Genomic DNA, 13,318 nt, shown 5'->3' with positions numbered 1-13,318 from the left:
CAAGTCGAGTCGAACCTAAGGGAGATCGGATGTAGCCGGGGAAGTGCAGCCAACGACCGTGTTTCTGGGAAACAGTTTGGACACCAGGCCATGTCCTTAGGAGGTGCTCTATAGCAGCAGGCCAAGAGAGAAATATAAGAAGACAACCTTGGTGTTGGGTTGACGAATAATGGACAGTGATACATTAACATAAGCGAAGGAGTTACAGTTATTCTTATCGCTCGTCCCGTCACAAACATATCCGACACCTCCGACACAGGACTTTATCAAATTATTGTCTTTTATTTAACTAATTTAGCCTTTACATCGTCTAAACTTTATATTCCAACAGCATACGCTTCGTCGTACGCCACACAATTTGCCTTCATTCGACGCTACTGTTGTAGCATATTTAACAGCTGCTCGTTCGTTATGGCTTTCCAGAGCTTTGAACATTAAAATTTTGTCAGCATGTCAGTGTTTCATACCCAGCCCCCCCCCCCCCCCCCCCCAAACTATGGCGCCTTTTTTTCCAAACGAAGCTTTTCTCTAAGAAAGCCATCGAGTTCATGATTTTTTCATCAAACCCTTCACTTTGGACATGAAGGTTTTCCCCTTTCGTTCGATATGTTTCGAGTTGGCTACCACCTCGTCGAACGTGGCCGAATGCCAGTACTTGGTTTGCGATTTTTCCGCAATTTTCGAGTTAAACAGCGTGTAGTCGGAGCTGCCAACAGCCGGTGCCGGTGATTTCGGTGTCAGTTTCGCGACATGCCAATGTTCCAGAAAGTCGGCAAACATCACCGTTTCCAGAAAACAGTTTAGAAACAGTTTCGTTTCCGGATTGTCAAACTGCTCCAAAAATGATGCTTTCTGAAATGGGATAAAGAAGCAAAGCAGTTGTTGAGACCGTATCCAGAGAGAGAGATAGAGACCATTCGGCAACGTACTTACCTCGTATGTCCGCGGATCCAGGGTAGCGAATAGTTCTACAAAAAACCGGACAAATGCACCACCGATCAGAACGCTCGCCAGTCCCTTGGAATCTTCGAATATTTTTACAAGATCCAACGAAACCCGCAACGGTTTCTTTAGTTCGCTCGGTAGGATGGAAAACTGTTCCTTCCTAGCCGGACGCACGGTGCGCTTGTCCAGGTTCACGTAGCACGTGTTGCCACCTTCCCACAGCTCTTCCGGCACGGGTTGCAACGTGCCGGCAAGCATGGGTACGGGCGCTTCGAGCATTTGCTGCAGGTGTTCGGGAATGACCGTGACCAGTATGTGCTGCCATTGGAATGGGTAGAGTATTAACAGTAGGCCTTGCACGCAAGACGTCAGCAGGGACAAATGTTCGCTGAATAATATCACCATTTTTTCGAGGAGCAAGCTTTCGAACACGTGGATCAGTCCGTCCGATCCGAGGCACTTGAAAATATCGTACAGTTCCGTTTTCTCTAAGCGTAAATCTTTGGGACGGTTGATTGTCATGGTGGTCGGCAGTGACGGCAGCTCCTGCCGGAGCGCGGGCCGCATCTCGAAGCTGACCGGCAGCGTCAGCGCCAACCGGTCGCCCGCCTCCGGCAGCTTCTGTTCGTAAAACTGTTCCATTAGCAGCTCCGGCACGCGACCATTGCCGTGCTGGCTTTCGATGTACTCTAGCAGCTTATAAAATACTTTCGGCTCGTTGTACTTCGTTACAAGGCAGTACGTGAGTGGGATACAGAACTCGGACGACTCTGGCAGCACCCGTCTGCAGAAGCCGTACAACCGTAGCGGATAGTCGGTAAGTATGATACAGTACTCCTGATTACGGTTTCTCACCAGTGCGCCATTGTCGGGATACACGAACACCTCGATCATTTTGTGTGGCTGCTTGTGCCGCGGATACCGGCTCTTAACGTACGGTTTGTTTTGCATCAAATCGTACCCAACCACTATGCAGTACTCGTACAGCGTTTGCGGCGCGGGCGCAGGAGTCTTACCCTGTTCGACAGTGCTCAACTTATTGTAGTGTTCGATCAATCCTTTGGTATCGGCCGTTTTACACTCCGCGACTACGGGGGTACCACCTCCCTTATCTACCGCATCATACAAGCGGATTGTCCCATACTGCTGCGTGTAATGGTTCAGTTCGGCACATCGAGACAATCTGCGTAACCGCTTGCGATGCTCTTCACTGACGGGCTGCTTCAGGGAAATTTGTTCGCGGGACGGTGAATCATGAAGGTTCTTGCCCGGCTCCTGAAATGCGACTTCGATCAACATGTTCACGTCCTCGTATTGCTGCGAGTCTGCCGTCCGTTCGCCGTCCAGCGTGCACCGGCCATCGTCCAAACCGCGTCCCCATGTTCGTGGCGGCTTCTCGGGTGGAGGCCCTTCCGGCAGCGGTTTGTTCAGTGCTTCGCGTATGCTTTCAGAGTGGATAAGCTGCACGTTCGAGGCGCGTGACACATTGCCACCGTTCATCGAACTCGTTTGTGAAGTGCTTCGGCGAAATGCTTGAGACCGCTTGATGCCTCGCCTAGCCTCTAAATCTCGCAACACAGCGGCTGGTTCATCGACAAGCGGTTGGTTATCGCGCGCCGAACCTGTTCCCTTCGATGGCCAATCTTGGACGGATTGTAGCTGCTGATATTGCTGTTGGCCAACAGCAGTGGCAGCAGCAGCAGCAGCGATTGCAGGAAGATGAGGAGGTGGAGATGATGTATACACCTGTTGCTTCGGCTGCTGCTGTTGCGATGTTATGAGCGTTTCGAACTTTTCCGTAATTTTCTGCACTCTGCTATTGCTTCCATCGGCGGCAGTTGGCGCTTTGGGAGACCTGTGCGACATGCTGAGCAACACATAATTATTCCATTGCTTTCCTACGCACTTTTTATCAGCACAACTTCCGCGATAGTTTTACGAACTGAGAGAAAACCCGTTATGATGACAGAACGCTGTCACACAATAAAAACAACTGCCCGCGCCAGGTACATACAGCGAAGGTAAGCCCCAATGCAATCAAACGGAGAACCAAACTATCGTCACATCTCAAGTGTACGCACCTTGCAAAAGAAATCATTTGACAGACCAATTCGCCATGATTGCAACGTAAATACATGTGCTGGAGGAAACACCGCCGTACGAATACCGGAGAGCCCGTGCTCGCTTTGCCACATCCGAAATGGACATCAGCTGCGAAGATATTGTAGGCGATATAGAAGATCTGATATCCTTCGATGATCCCACACCGGCCGAGCGGTACCTGAATAAAAAGGATGTTACGGTGCGAGCCAAACGGGCAAAGGTGCGCCCCAGCCGTCCGAAGGAAGTAGTGGCGTGCGTTGAAAAGCCGCTACTAGACAGCGTTATTCCCGAGACCCAGCAAATCTACATGAAAACATGGGGCTGTGCGCATAACACATCCGACACGGAGTACATGGCCGGCCAGCTGGCACAGTACGGCTATAACCTCACCAACGATAAGGACTCCGCCGATCTGTGGGTTTTGAACAGCTGTACGGTAAAAAACCCTTCGGAAGATACGTTCCGCAATGAAATCGAGGCGGCACACCAGGCGGGAAAGCATGTCGTTGTGGCGGGATGTGTACCGCAGGCCGCACCTAGATCCGACTACCTGAAGGGCTTGAGCGTGGTCGGTGTGCAGCAGATCGATCGTGTGGCCGAAGTGGTGGAGGAAACGCTCAAAGGACACTCGGTTCGCTTGCTGCAGGCGAAGAAAGTGGACGGTCGCAAGGTAGCGGGACCGAAGCTGGCGCTGCCCAAGGTGCGCAAAAATCCGCTTATCGAAGTTATTCCCATCAACTCCGGCTGCCTGAACGCGTGCACCTACTGCAAGACCAAGTTCGCACGGGCCGATCTGGTCAGCTATCCGGTGGAAGAGATAGTGGACCGTGCCCGACAGGTGTTCCAAGAAGGCGTCTGCGAAATATGGCTTACATCGGAAGATACCGGTACTTTTCGATGGCAATCAGCACCGAAAGCCTTCATTTTAAACGATTTTTCCCAATGATTACAGGTACATATGGACGGGATATCGGATCGTCGCTGCCGGAGCTGCTGTGGAAATTGGTGGAGGAAATACCGGAAGGATGCATGATGCGACTGGGCATGACCAATCCACCCTACATTCTGGAACATCTGGATGAGATGGCTAAAATCCTGTCCCATCCTCGTGTCTACAGCTTCCTGCACATACCAGTACAAAGTGGGTCGGACACAATCCTGGGAGACATGAAGCGTGAATATTGCGTGAAGGATTTCGAGCGCATGGTCGATTTTCTTAGGGCGCAAGTGCCAGGCATCACAATCGCGACGGACATCATTTGCGGGTTCCCCGGCGAAACGGAAGCTGACTTCCAAGACACGCTTGCTCTGTGCGGAAAGTACCAGTTCCCAAGCCTGTTCATAAATCAGTTCTTTCCACGGCCCGGTACACCAGCGGCTAAAATGACGAAGGTCCCGGCCAACGAGGTAAAAACACGAACCAAGCGGCTAACGGATCTGTTCCATTCGTACGAACCGTACAAGAAATACGAGCTCGGTTCGAAGCAAACCGTACTCGTGACCGAAATCTCGCACGATCGCAAACACTACGTTGGACACAACAAGTTCTACGAGCAAATTCTGCTACCAATGCACAACAACTTGCTCGGGAAACAGGTCAAGGTATGGTCAGGGCATGGTGGTTCTACCAACTGAAAATACTTACACGTGTACATTTTTTCCCTCGCAGGTGGAAATCACCGGATGTACCAAGTTCAGCATGTTCGGTAAGGTGATACAGGACGAGCGTGAATGGGTCAATTGCAGCAAGCCCAACGCCGCCGCTGGCGATGGGAATACGAACACGACGAAACTTGTGGCTGACTCTGGAGAATCGAAGTATCGAACGATGGTTGCCTATCTTTTTATATCGTGCAGTTTGGCGATAGTGTGTAAATACATTTTCATGTTTTTTGACTTTTAAAGGACGGTCAAAACATTGTTGCTGGCTAACTCTTACAGAGAGTTTCGAAACCACTAACTGCTTCGTTTAATTTCTTTTTTTTTTATGCTCATGATAACAACGAGTACCACCAGCAGCAGCACTTTCAATCGATCGTCATGAAACCGTCCGCGTTCGAAAGGTAGACGCTCTCTTTCTTGGTGTCGACTGCTACCACAAAATGAGGTCCGATCAGGCAGTTCCTCAGGATGGATCCACTCTTAATCACCGCCTTTTCGCCGACTATGCAGTTATCTATGACGACACTAGGATGGATAAAACGACACATAATTAGCAACAGACGCACAGATCATTTTGAAAGCCCCTCTAACATACTTCTCTTCTATAGTAACACCATCCATAAGCACGCTGTTGTTAATACGCGTCTTCGGTTGAATCGTGCACCCATTCGCAATCACATTCTGATTGAGCGAAGTTTTCTCGCTAATCGTTGTCATGTCACCGACGGCGCACTTGGTTATCTGCGTAGATTTGATGGAGCTGGTTTGTGACACCAGCTCTCGTTCTGTGAATCCCGTTAAAGCCGGGAAGATCTCAAATATCTGCAAGAATATAGTGGGTAATTTTGTAACAGGTCTGAAACACAACCCAACAGCATGGTTTGGTTGAATCTTACACTCAAATTGCACTGCAGAAACGAACGGACATTATTTACTCTCAAGCCGAAAGCATTCGAGTCGGCAAAGAAAGCGTAACACCGAATCGGATGAGAGGTAGCCTTCTTTTCCTTGTTGAAGATAGAAGCTTTATCGATCTTTTTATCCATTTCCGTGTAGATGGCAAACTGGAAGAAATAATAGGACGAATCACGAAATGCGCACCTGGAACAGCAGCAGTAGAGAACGCTTACCTGAAAAATATCGTCGACTTTCGGCTTCGCAGTGTATTCGGACGTGCCATCGTTTTCCGGGACAGCGGGAGGCTGAAGCATTTGCTTTTTAACTATGTGTGGCAGCAGCTCACCTTTCACCGCCGAAAGCGTCTCGCTAACCGCCAGATACTCCACAACCCACTTCTTCATGATGTAGACGTGGGCATCGAGCAGGTAGGACGAGATGTTTAGCTCCGGATTTTCGCGCAACAGATGACCGGATAGCTTCACCGTTTCCTCGAAATCGCTAGCCGATGCCATAAAAAGGACCTTGTTTGTAGTTTTGTCGTATCCAATAATATCCTTTTCGGCTTTGTATTTCGATTTTGGGCCTGGCACTACCACATCCTGATCCTTGCCGCCTTCCATCAACAGCATCTGTATGGACGCATCCTGCTCCCGAAACTTGGAAAGCAATTGATACAGATTCACTTCGATGACGGAATCACACGACAGCACCACGACGTCGCATTTGATCCTGAAAGAGACAGGAAGTTAACAAACAGAGTCAGCAATGAAACACAACTCGTTGCAACACGGTGTCCTTACTTATCCGAAACAAGCCTCAGCGAATCAGCGGTGCCGCATTCGGAATCCGTTGGTATGGAATAGTAATCGAGCTTGAGCTTCAACTGCAACCGCTCCAAACGCTGCTGTATTTCAGACTTTTCCGACTCTTGCACTATGACTATGACCTCTTTAGGAAAAGAACAAAACTTCATCAGTATCGTCTACGCTGTGTCCGCATTATCCACGTACTCACCGGTAAAGCCGTGCCGTTGAAGCAGCTGCAAAGGGTACCAAATCATCGGATACGGACCAATCGGCAGCAAACATTTCGGACGTCCCTCCAATATTTCGGGCAATCGCGTGCCCTTTCCGGCGGCCAGCACGATGGCTTGAAATTCCTGTTGCCCCATGATAGTGCTGCAAAATGTAGTTCTTGATAAATAATGCAAGTTTGCAATCCTCGTGCAATTGTTGTTGTGTTACTTTTAGTGTTGTTCTGTGTCGTGTTATGACGTTGATGCTGCCAGTATGGCCAAGGTTCATATATAAACAAACAGCACCACACAATGCTGAAGCAATTCTCATTGGAAATATAACGCTATGATCTCTAATGAAAGATTATAAAATGCAGCAAACAATTATGCTCATTTTAAAGCGGAATCCCAAATTATGTAGACGATATTATAGGTAGAAACGCGCGTTTACCGGCCGCTCAGCTGATCGCAGTGGAAGTGGTCGACCCGGAGCTATAAACCACCATCCTTGCTTGGTGTCAACGTTGGTAAAGAAAACCCCGCGTCCTCCCCTCCGGCATTCTACCTTGCGTGCCGAACAGTGGACAATTGCAAGCACGTTACTTTTTGGTGAAGACGGAAAATATGTCGGTAAATCTCAACGCTCCTCCCAGCTCAGCATCATCGGATAGGTGAGAAATTAGGAAGCGTAAATGGCTGTTGTCGCATCGTTACGGTCACTCGGAGTGATTACTTCACGCGCTTTCTTTATTGCAACATTGCAAGTGAAATCTAGAGTCATGGTGTGCACGTATTGCGCTGTAAGCGGCGGTATGCTAATTGACAAACCTTATTAAATACACTTCCGTCTTCGTTCCGTGTGGTCGGGTTTCCCTTTCCCAGCGACGCAAGTGAACCCAAGGAATGCGAAACGCTAGATCTCAACGTTGGTGTCCATTCGAGCGACAGCGGGTACGATGCGGAAATGCCACCGGACTGCTGTCCGGCCTCGCCGGCCACGGTACCAACGAAAACGACACGTTCGAACTCGTTCGGCTCACAGCTCCGTTCGCCGAAACCGCGACGCCAGCGAACTACATCGGTGAATCAGAATACGATCAACTCGAATGAGGCGATCATTCGGTCGAACAATCGCACGATTTACACAGCCGGGCGGCCACCCTGGTACAACTGTGCTGGCCAGCAAGTCGAACCGTTCGTAATAGGTAGGTATGGCGAAAGTGCGGAAACCGGTTCGACGGAATGATGAAACGATCGCCTCATTTGCGGTACACGATTAGGTATCTGCGGTGGCAGCGCGTCCGGAAAAACTACCGTTGCGCAGAAGATCATCGAAAGCCTGGACGTGCCGTGGGTGACATTGCTGTCCATGGACTGCTTCTACAAAATCCTGAACGACAAGCAACACGAACAAGCGAACCGCAACGAGTACAACTTTGATCACCCGGATGCCTTCGATCTGGATTTGATGAAGGATGTGCTGCAGAGGCTCAAGGAGGGCCGGAAAGTTGAGGTACCGGTGTACAACTTCGTTAGCCATTCGAGAGAAACGCACACGGTAGGAGGGCCCCTTTGTTTGCAACGGTGTACATTAAAAATCGTCACGAAATCTGATCGAACCCTCCAAATTACAGAAAACAATGTACGGAGCGAATGTCATCATTTTCGAAGGCATTCTCACGTTCCACAGCAAGGAAATCCTAAAAATGCTAGACATGAAGATTTTCGTCGACACCGACGCGGACATTCGGCTGGCCAGAAGACTTAAGCGCGACATCATGCAGCGTGGCCGTGATTTGGAAGGTGTGCTGAAGCAATATTCGACCATGGTGAAACCGGCGTACAGCTGCTACATCGCTCCTACCATGGCGCATGCTGACATCATAGTGCCACGCGGTTCGAGCAACATTGTTGCGATCCAGCTAATTGTGCAACACGTTCACACGCAACTACAGTTGGTAGGTAGCTTCCGAACTGAATGTGGGGCGATGGTCAAGAGCGTAAAACTCACATTTCTCCATCTTTGGGCCTGTATGTAGCGAGGATTTAAGCTGCGAGAAGCTTTGGCCCACTCCTACATCGGACAACCGATGCCAGATTCGCTCAAACTGCTTCCAACGACGCCCCAGATTAAGGGTCTGCACACGTTCATACGGAATGCAAACACGGCGCGGGATGAGTTCATATTCTACTCGAAGCGGCTGATTCGCCTAGTGCTAGAATATGCCCTGAGTCTTTTACCGTTCCGGGACGTTGAGGTCGAGACGCCCCAGAACATGCCGTACAAGGGCAAGCGTATGGCTTGCCAGAAAATCTGTGGCGTATCAATTTTGCGCGCGGGAGAAACCATGGAGCAGGCAGTGAGCGATGTATGTAAGCACATCCGCATCGGAAAGATTCTAATTCAAACGAACCAACTGACTGGAGAACCCGAGGTAAACACTCAAATTTGTCCAGCATTATCGTGAAACGTAATATGGCATTTGTATACACTCACATTTTTTCTTATTTTCAGTTGTACTATCTGCGTCTTCCTAAAGACATCAAAGACTATCGCGTGGTGTTGATGGATGCAACGGTTGCTACTGGAGCTGCAGGTTAGTAGGACAAAACATTCATCCCGTTGGCGCACGCTCGTCTATTAATCTATTCCTCAATTTAACACCTTCAGCGATTATGGCTATTCGAGTGCTGCTGGATCACGATGTCCCCGAGGAGAATATTATGCTCGTATCATTACTGATGGCTGAAATTGGCGTGCATTCTATAGCGTATGCGTTCCCCAAGGTGCAAATAGTGACGTCAGCGCTTGACCCGGAGATAAATGAGAAGTTTTACGTCATACCCGGTATTGGGAATTTCGGTGACCGTTACTTTGGCACCGAACCAACCGAACCGTCGTTGCTATATGAATAGCAAGCAAGCAAATACAGCCCATTGTTACGGGTTAGTGTTGATGCATAAGCGCAATATTAGGGGTACACCTGCTCGCAATGAACCTTTTCTCATATTGACAGATCATCCTCGATGTTCGGTAACGTATGAATGATAAGCATCTCTTATTGAATTTTAAGTTAAACCATTTTAATTCATCGTGCATCCTTAGTTCAGCTGAGTTTAGACTATAGGTATATTTAATTGTAATCAAGTAGAAAACATAGACTGGTCTGATTTTTGTTGCAAGTCTATCTTACAATGTTCTTTCGTAATCACTGTGCTATATGTTGATTTTGTGTAATAATAAACTTGTTCAACAATGGTGCATCTGGCAAGTTTAATACATTTCTAATTTTACAATTTCCTTCCATTAGCACTAAATTGAAATCAAATTCAAGTTCAATTCAACTGAAAAGACGCGGTCGTGTACAACTATTGAACACTTTTTGTAACAGAAACAGCTACAATGAAAGCGTACATGAAAAATCTTTCACACGCATCATTTCTCCCACAGCTTAATGGTAAAGCAAAAGAACAAAAAGCCAACGACATAAAAGGAGATTCGAACCTTTCCAATTCTACGCACTCTATGCTGCTAAGGCTAAAACATCCATCCGGACACTCATGTAGTAGGCCGTGTGGTTGGTTAAGCATAAAAAAGGGGAAGATGCCAACGACACATGGTTTTCCCAAGTGGTCACCCACCTAAGTACTAGCCATGCCCGATGTTGCTTAACTTCGGTGATCGGACGAGAACCGGTGTGTTCAACATGGTATGGTCGTTGACAAGCATCACCGCTGCTCGCACGCATCAAAAGCCACCGTCGCCGCAACATATCTCTGTCAGTCACTGTGGGACCGCGAGACGAATGCTTCTGCAGAGGCCAGTGTCCACGAAACACAACATATTCCGGACATAATACAGTCACAACCATCTCGGAGAACAAAAATGCTACTGAAGCATACGATTCCATGCTTGTTAAGGTACTTCTACGCACTCTATGTTGTCCATAAGTAGGGAAACTTTTACTTGTGGTAAAGCATCAAAAAGGAAAAGATGCCTACGACAAAAGGAGATTCGAACCTTTCCAATTCTACGCATTCTATGCTGCTAAGGCTAAAACATCCGTCCGGACACTCATGTAGTAGGGCCGTGTGGTTGGTTAAGCATAAAAAAGGGGAAGATGCCAACGACACATGGTTTTCCCAAGTGGTCACCCACCTAAGTACTAGCCATGCCCGATGTTGCTTAACTTCGGTGATCGGACGAGAACCGGTGTGTTCAACATGGTATGGTCGTTGACAAGCATCGCCGCTGCTCGCACGCATCAAAAGCCACCGTCGCCGCAACATATCTCTGTCAGTCACTGCAGCACCGCGAGACGAATGCTTCTGAAAAGGCCAGTGTCCATGGAGTACAACATATTCCGGACATAATTCGGTCACAACTATCTCGGAGAACGAAAATGCTACTGAAGCATACGATTCCAACCTTGTTATGGTATTTCTACGCACTCTATGTTGTCCATAAGCAGGGAAACTTTTACTTGTGGTAAAGCATCAAAAAGGGAAAGATGCTAACGACAAAAGGAGATTCGAACCTTTCCAATTCTACGCACTCTATGCTGCTAAGGCTAAAACATCCATTCGGACACTCATGTAGTAGGCTGTGTGGTTGGTTAAGCATAAAAAAGGGGAAGATGCCAACGACACATGGTTTTCCCAAGTGGTCACCCACCTAAGTACTAGCCATGCCCGATGTTGCTTAACTTCGGTGATCGGACGAGAACCGGTGTGTTCAACATGGTATGGTCGTTGACAAGCATCACCGCTGCTCGCACGCATCAAAAGCCACCGTCGCCGCAACATATCTCTGTCAGTCACTGCAGCACCGCGAGACGAATGCTTCTGCAGAGGCCAGTGTCCACGAAATACAACATATTCCGGACATAATACAGTCACAACCATCTCGGAGAACGAAAATGCTACTGAAACATTAGATTCCATGCTTGTTAAGGTACTTCTACGCACTCTATGTTGTCCATAAGTAGGGAAACTTTTACTTGTGGTAAAGCATCAAAAAGGGAAAGATGCTAACGACAAAAGGAGATTCGAACCTTTCCAATTCTACGCACTCTATGCTGCTAAGGCTAAAACATCTGTCCGGACACTCATGTAGTAGGGCCGTGTGGTTGGTTAAGCATAAAAAAGGGGAAGATGCCAACGACACATGGTTTTCCCAAGTGGTCACCCACCTAAGTACTAGCCATGCCCGATGTTGCTTAACTTCGGTGATCGGACGAGAACCGGTGTGTTCAACATGGTATGGTCGTTGACAAGCATCACCGCTGCTCGCACGCATCAAAAGCCACCGTCGCCGCAACATATCTCTGTCAGTCACTGCAGCACCGCGAGACGAATGCTTCTGCAGAGGCCAGTGTCCACGGAGTACAACATATTCCGGACATAATACAGTCACAACCATCTCGAAGAACGAAAATGCTACTGAAACATTAGATTCCAATCTTGATATGGTATTTCTACGCACTCTATGTTGTCCATAAGCAGGGAAACTTTTACTTGTGGTAAAGCATCAAAAAGGAAAAGATGCTAACGACAAAAGGAGATTCGAACCTTTCCAATTCTACGCACTCTATGCTGCTAAGGCTAAAACATCCATTCGGACACTCATGTAGTAGGCCGTGTGGTTGGTTAAGCATAAAAAAGGGGAAGATGCCAACGACACATGGTTTTCCCAAGTGGTCACCCACCTAAGTACTAGCCATGCCCGATGTTGCTTAACTTCGGTGATCGGATGAGAACCGGTGTGTTCAACATGGTATGGTCGTTGACAAGCATCACCGCTGCTCGCACGCATCAAAAGCCACCGTCGCCGCAACATATCCCTGTCAGTCACTGTGGGACCGCGAGACGAATGCTTCTGCAGAGGCCAGTGTCCACGGAGTACAACATATTCCGGACATAATACGGTCACAACTATCTCGGAGAACGAAAATGCTACTGAAGCATACGATTCCAACCTTGTTATGGTATTTCTACGCACTCTATGTTGTCCATAAGCAGGGAAACTTTTACTTGTGGTAAAGCATCAAAAAGGGAAAGATGCCTACGACAAAAGGGAGATTCGAACCTTTCCAATTCTACGCATTCTATGCTGCTAAGGCTAAAACATCCGTCCGGGCACTCATGTAGTAGGCCGTGTGGTTGGTTAAGCATAAAAAAGGGGAAGATGCCAACGACACATGGTTTTCCCAAGTGGTCACCCACCTAAGTACTAGCCATGCCCGATGTTGCTTAACTTCGGTGATCGGACGAGAACCGGTGTGTTCAACATGGTATGGTCGTTGACAAGCATCGCCGCTGCTCGCACGCATCAAAAGCCACCGTCGCCGCAACATATCTCTGTCAGTCACTGCAGGACCGCGAGACGAATGCTTCTGCATAGGCCAGTGACCACGAAATACAACATATTCCGGACATAATACGGTCACAACCATCTCGGAGAACGAAAATGCTACTGAAGCATAAGATTCCAACCTTGTTATGGTAGTTCTACGCACTCTATGTTGTCCATAAGTAGAGAAACTTTTACTTGTGGTAAAGCATCAAAAAGGGAAAGATGCTAACGACAAAAGGAGATTCGAACCTTTCCTATTCTACGCACTCTATGCTGCTAAGGCTAAAACATCCGTCCGGACACTCATGTAGCAGGCTGTGTGGTTGGTTAAGCATAAA

At 48.2% G+C, this 13,318-nt stretch overlaps 4 protein-coding genes and 6 non-coding genes across 11 annotated transcripts; 2 read left to right on the top strand and 8 right to left on the bottom strand.

Moving 5' to 3' along the window:
* Positions 1–262: 262 nt before the first annotated feature.
* On the bottom strand, positions 263–2,921 carry LOC118511947 (DENN domain-containing protein 2A-like). The gene is made up of 2 exons (XM_036055656.1): positions 934–2,921; positions 263–852 (listed from the first exon to the last, which is right to left on the bottom strand). The coding sequence occupies exons 1-2, from the start codon at positions 2,809–2,811 to the stop codon at positions 547–549; spliced, it is 2,184 nt and encodes a 727-aa protein (XP_035911549.1). The 5' UTR covers positions 2,812–2,921; the 3' UTR covers positions 263–546.
* A 115-nt stretch (positions 2,922–3,036) lies between these two features.
* LOC118511955 (threonylcarbamoyladenosine tRNA methylthiotransferase) lies at positions 3,037–5,008 on the top strand. Its single transcript, XM_036055673.1, has 3 exons — positions 3,037–3,935; positions 4,001–4,650; positions 4,718–5,008. The coding sequence occupies exons 1-3, from the start codon at positions 3,146–3,148 to the stop codon at positions 4,949–4,951; spliced, it is 1,674 nt and encodes a 557-aa protein (XP_035911566.1). The 5' UTR covers positions 3,037–3,145; the 3' UTR covers positions 4,952–5,008.
* Positions 4,849–6,886, bottom strand: LOC118511961 (translation initiation factor eIF-2B subunit gamma). Of its 2 annotated transcripts, XM_036055684.1 has the most exons (6): positions 6,625–6,884; positions 6,411–6,558; positions 5,841–6,339; positions 5,607–5,774; positions 5,306–5,532; positions 4,849–5,235 (listed from the first exon to the last, which is right to left on the bottom strand). In XM_036055684.1, exons 1-6 carry the CDS (start codon positions 6,779–6,781, stop codon positions 5,076–5,078), a joined length of 1,359 nt encoding a protein of 452 aa, XP_035911577.1. In that variant the 5' UTR covers positions 6,782–6,884; the 3' UTR covers positions 4,849–5,075. The 2 variants fall into 2 exon arrangements, with proteins under 2 accessions (XP_035911577.1, XP_035911576.1); XM_036055683.1 differs by having other exon boundaries at positions 4,862–5,235; positions 5,607–6,339; positions 6,625–6,886.
* Positions 6,887–7,135: 249 nt separating this feature from the next.
* On the top strand, positions 7,136–9,905 carry LOC118511954 (uridine-cytidine kinase-like 1). Its single transcript, XM_036055672.1, has 7 exons — positions 7,136–7,296; positions 7,508–7,830; positions 7,906–8,183; positions 8,260–8,583; positions 8,665–9,060; positions 9,141–9,222; positions 9,297–9,905. The coding sequence occupies exons 1-7, from the start codon at positions 7,250–7,252 to the stop codon at positions 9,539–9,541; spliced, it is 1,695 nt and encodes a 564-aa protein (XP_035911565.1). The 5' UTR covers positions 7,136–7,249; the 3' UTR covers positions 9,542–9,905.
* A 325-nt stretch (positions 9,906–10,230) lies between these two features.
* Positions 10,231–10,349, bottom strand: LOC118514879. The gene has a single exon (XR_004906854.1). It is a non-coding gene; the product is annotated as a 5S ribosomal RNA (ribosomal RNA).
* Positions 10,350–10,747: 398 nt separating this feature from the next.
* On the bottom strand, positions 10,748–10,866 carry LOC118514877. The gene has a single exon (XR_004906852.1). It is a non-coding gene; the product is annotated as a 5S ribosomal RNA (ribosomal RNA).
* A 397-nt stretch (positions 10,867–11,263) lies between these two features.
* On the bottom strand, positions 11,264–11,382 carry LOC118514876. The gene has a single exon (XR_004906851.1). It is a non-coding gene; the product is annotated as a 5S ribosomal RNA (ribosomal RNA).
* A 398-nt stretch (positions 11,383–11,780) lies between these two features.
* Positions 11,781–11,899, bottom strand: LOC118514875. The gene has a single exon (XR_004906850.1). It is a non-coding gene; the product is annotated as a 5S ribosomal RNA (ribosomal RNA).
* Positions 11,900–12,296: 397 nt separating this feature from the next.
* On the bottom strand, positions 12,297–12,415 carry LOC118514827. Its single transcript, XR_004906802.1, has one exon. It is a non-coding gene; the product is annotated as a 5S ribosomal RNA (ribosomal RNA).
* A 398-nt stretch (positions 12,416–12,813) lies between these two features.
* LOC118514874 lies at positions 12,814–12,932 on the bottom strand. The gene has a single exon (XR_004906849.1). It is a non-coding gene; the product is annotated as a 5S ribosomal RNA (ribosomal RNA).
* Between the last annotated feature and the right edge of the window lie 386 nt (positions 12,933–13,318).

Source organism: Anopheles stephensi, chromosome 3 (assembly GCF_013141755.1).
Source record: "Anopheles stephensi strain Indian chromosome 3, UCI_ANSTEP_V1.0, whole genome shotgun sequence".
NCBI classification, from domain to species: Eukaryota; Metazoa; Arthropoda; class Insecta; order Diptera; family Culicidae; genus Anopheles; species Anopheles stephensi.
The sequence above is the reverse complement of the archived record's forward strand: the minus strand, read 5'-3'. Positions and strand labels throughout refer to the sequence as shown.

What these genes read in the sequence shown, in the direction of transcription:
- LOC118511954 (XM_036055672.1), top strand. Translation starts at nt 7,250, where the DNA reads ATGTCGGTAAATCTCAACGCTCCTCCCAGCTCAGCATCATCGGATAG. An exon ending in ATTCGAGAGAAACGCACACG is followed by an intron (nt 8,184 to 8,259) that starts GTAGGAGGGCCC and finishes TCCAAATTACAG; the next exon opens with AAAACAATGTACGGAGCGAA. An exon ending in GGTTGCTACTGGAGCTGCAG is followed by an intron (nt 9,223 to 9,296) that starts GTTAGTAGGACA and finishes TAACACCTTCAG; the next exon opens with CGATTATGGCTATTCGAGTG.
- LOC118511947 (XM_036055656.1), bottom strand. Translation starts at nt 2,811, where the DNA reads ATGTCGCACAGGTCTCCCAAAGCGCCAACTGCCGCCGATGGAAGCAAT. An exon ending in TGGATCCGCGGACATACGAG is followed by an intron (nt 853 to 933) that starts GTAAGTACGTTG and finishes ATCCCATTTCAG; the next exon opens with AAAGCATCATTTTTGGAGCA.
- LOC118511961 (XM_036055683.1), bottom strand. Translation starts at nt 6,781, where the DNA reads ATGGGGCAACAGGAATTTCAAGCCATCGTGCTGGCCGCCGGAAAGGGC. An exon ending in TTCTGCAGTGCAATTTGAGT is followed by an intron (nt 5,533 to 5,606) that starts GTAAGATTCAAC and finishes ATATTCTTGCAG; the next exon opens with ATATTTGAGATCTTCCCGGC. An exon ending in GGTGTTACTATAGAAGAGAA is followed by an intron (nt 5,236 to 5,305) that starts GTATGTTAGAGG and finishes TATCCATCCTAG; the next exon opens with TGTCGTCATAGATAACTGCA.
- LOC118511955 (XM_036055673.1), top strand. Translation starts at nt 3,146, where the DNA reads ATGGACATCAGCTGCGAAGATATTGTAGGCGATATAGAAGATCTGATA. An exon ending in GCTTACATCGGAAGATACCG is followed by an intron (nt 3,936 to 4,000) that starts GTACTTTTCGAT and finishes CAATGATTACAG; the next exon opens with GTACATATGGACGGGATATC. An exon ending in TGCTCGGGAAACAGGTCAAG is followed by an intron (nt 4,651 to 4,717) that starts GTATGGTCAGGG and finishes TTTCCCTCGCAG; the next exon opens with GTGGAAATCACCGGATGTAC.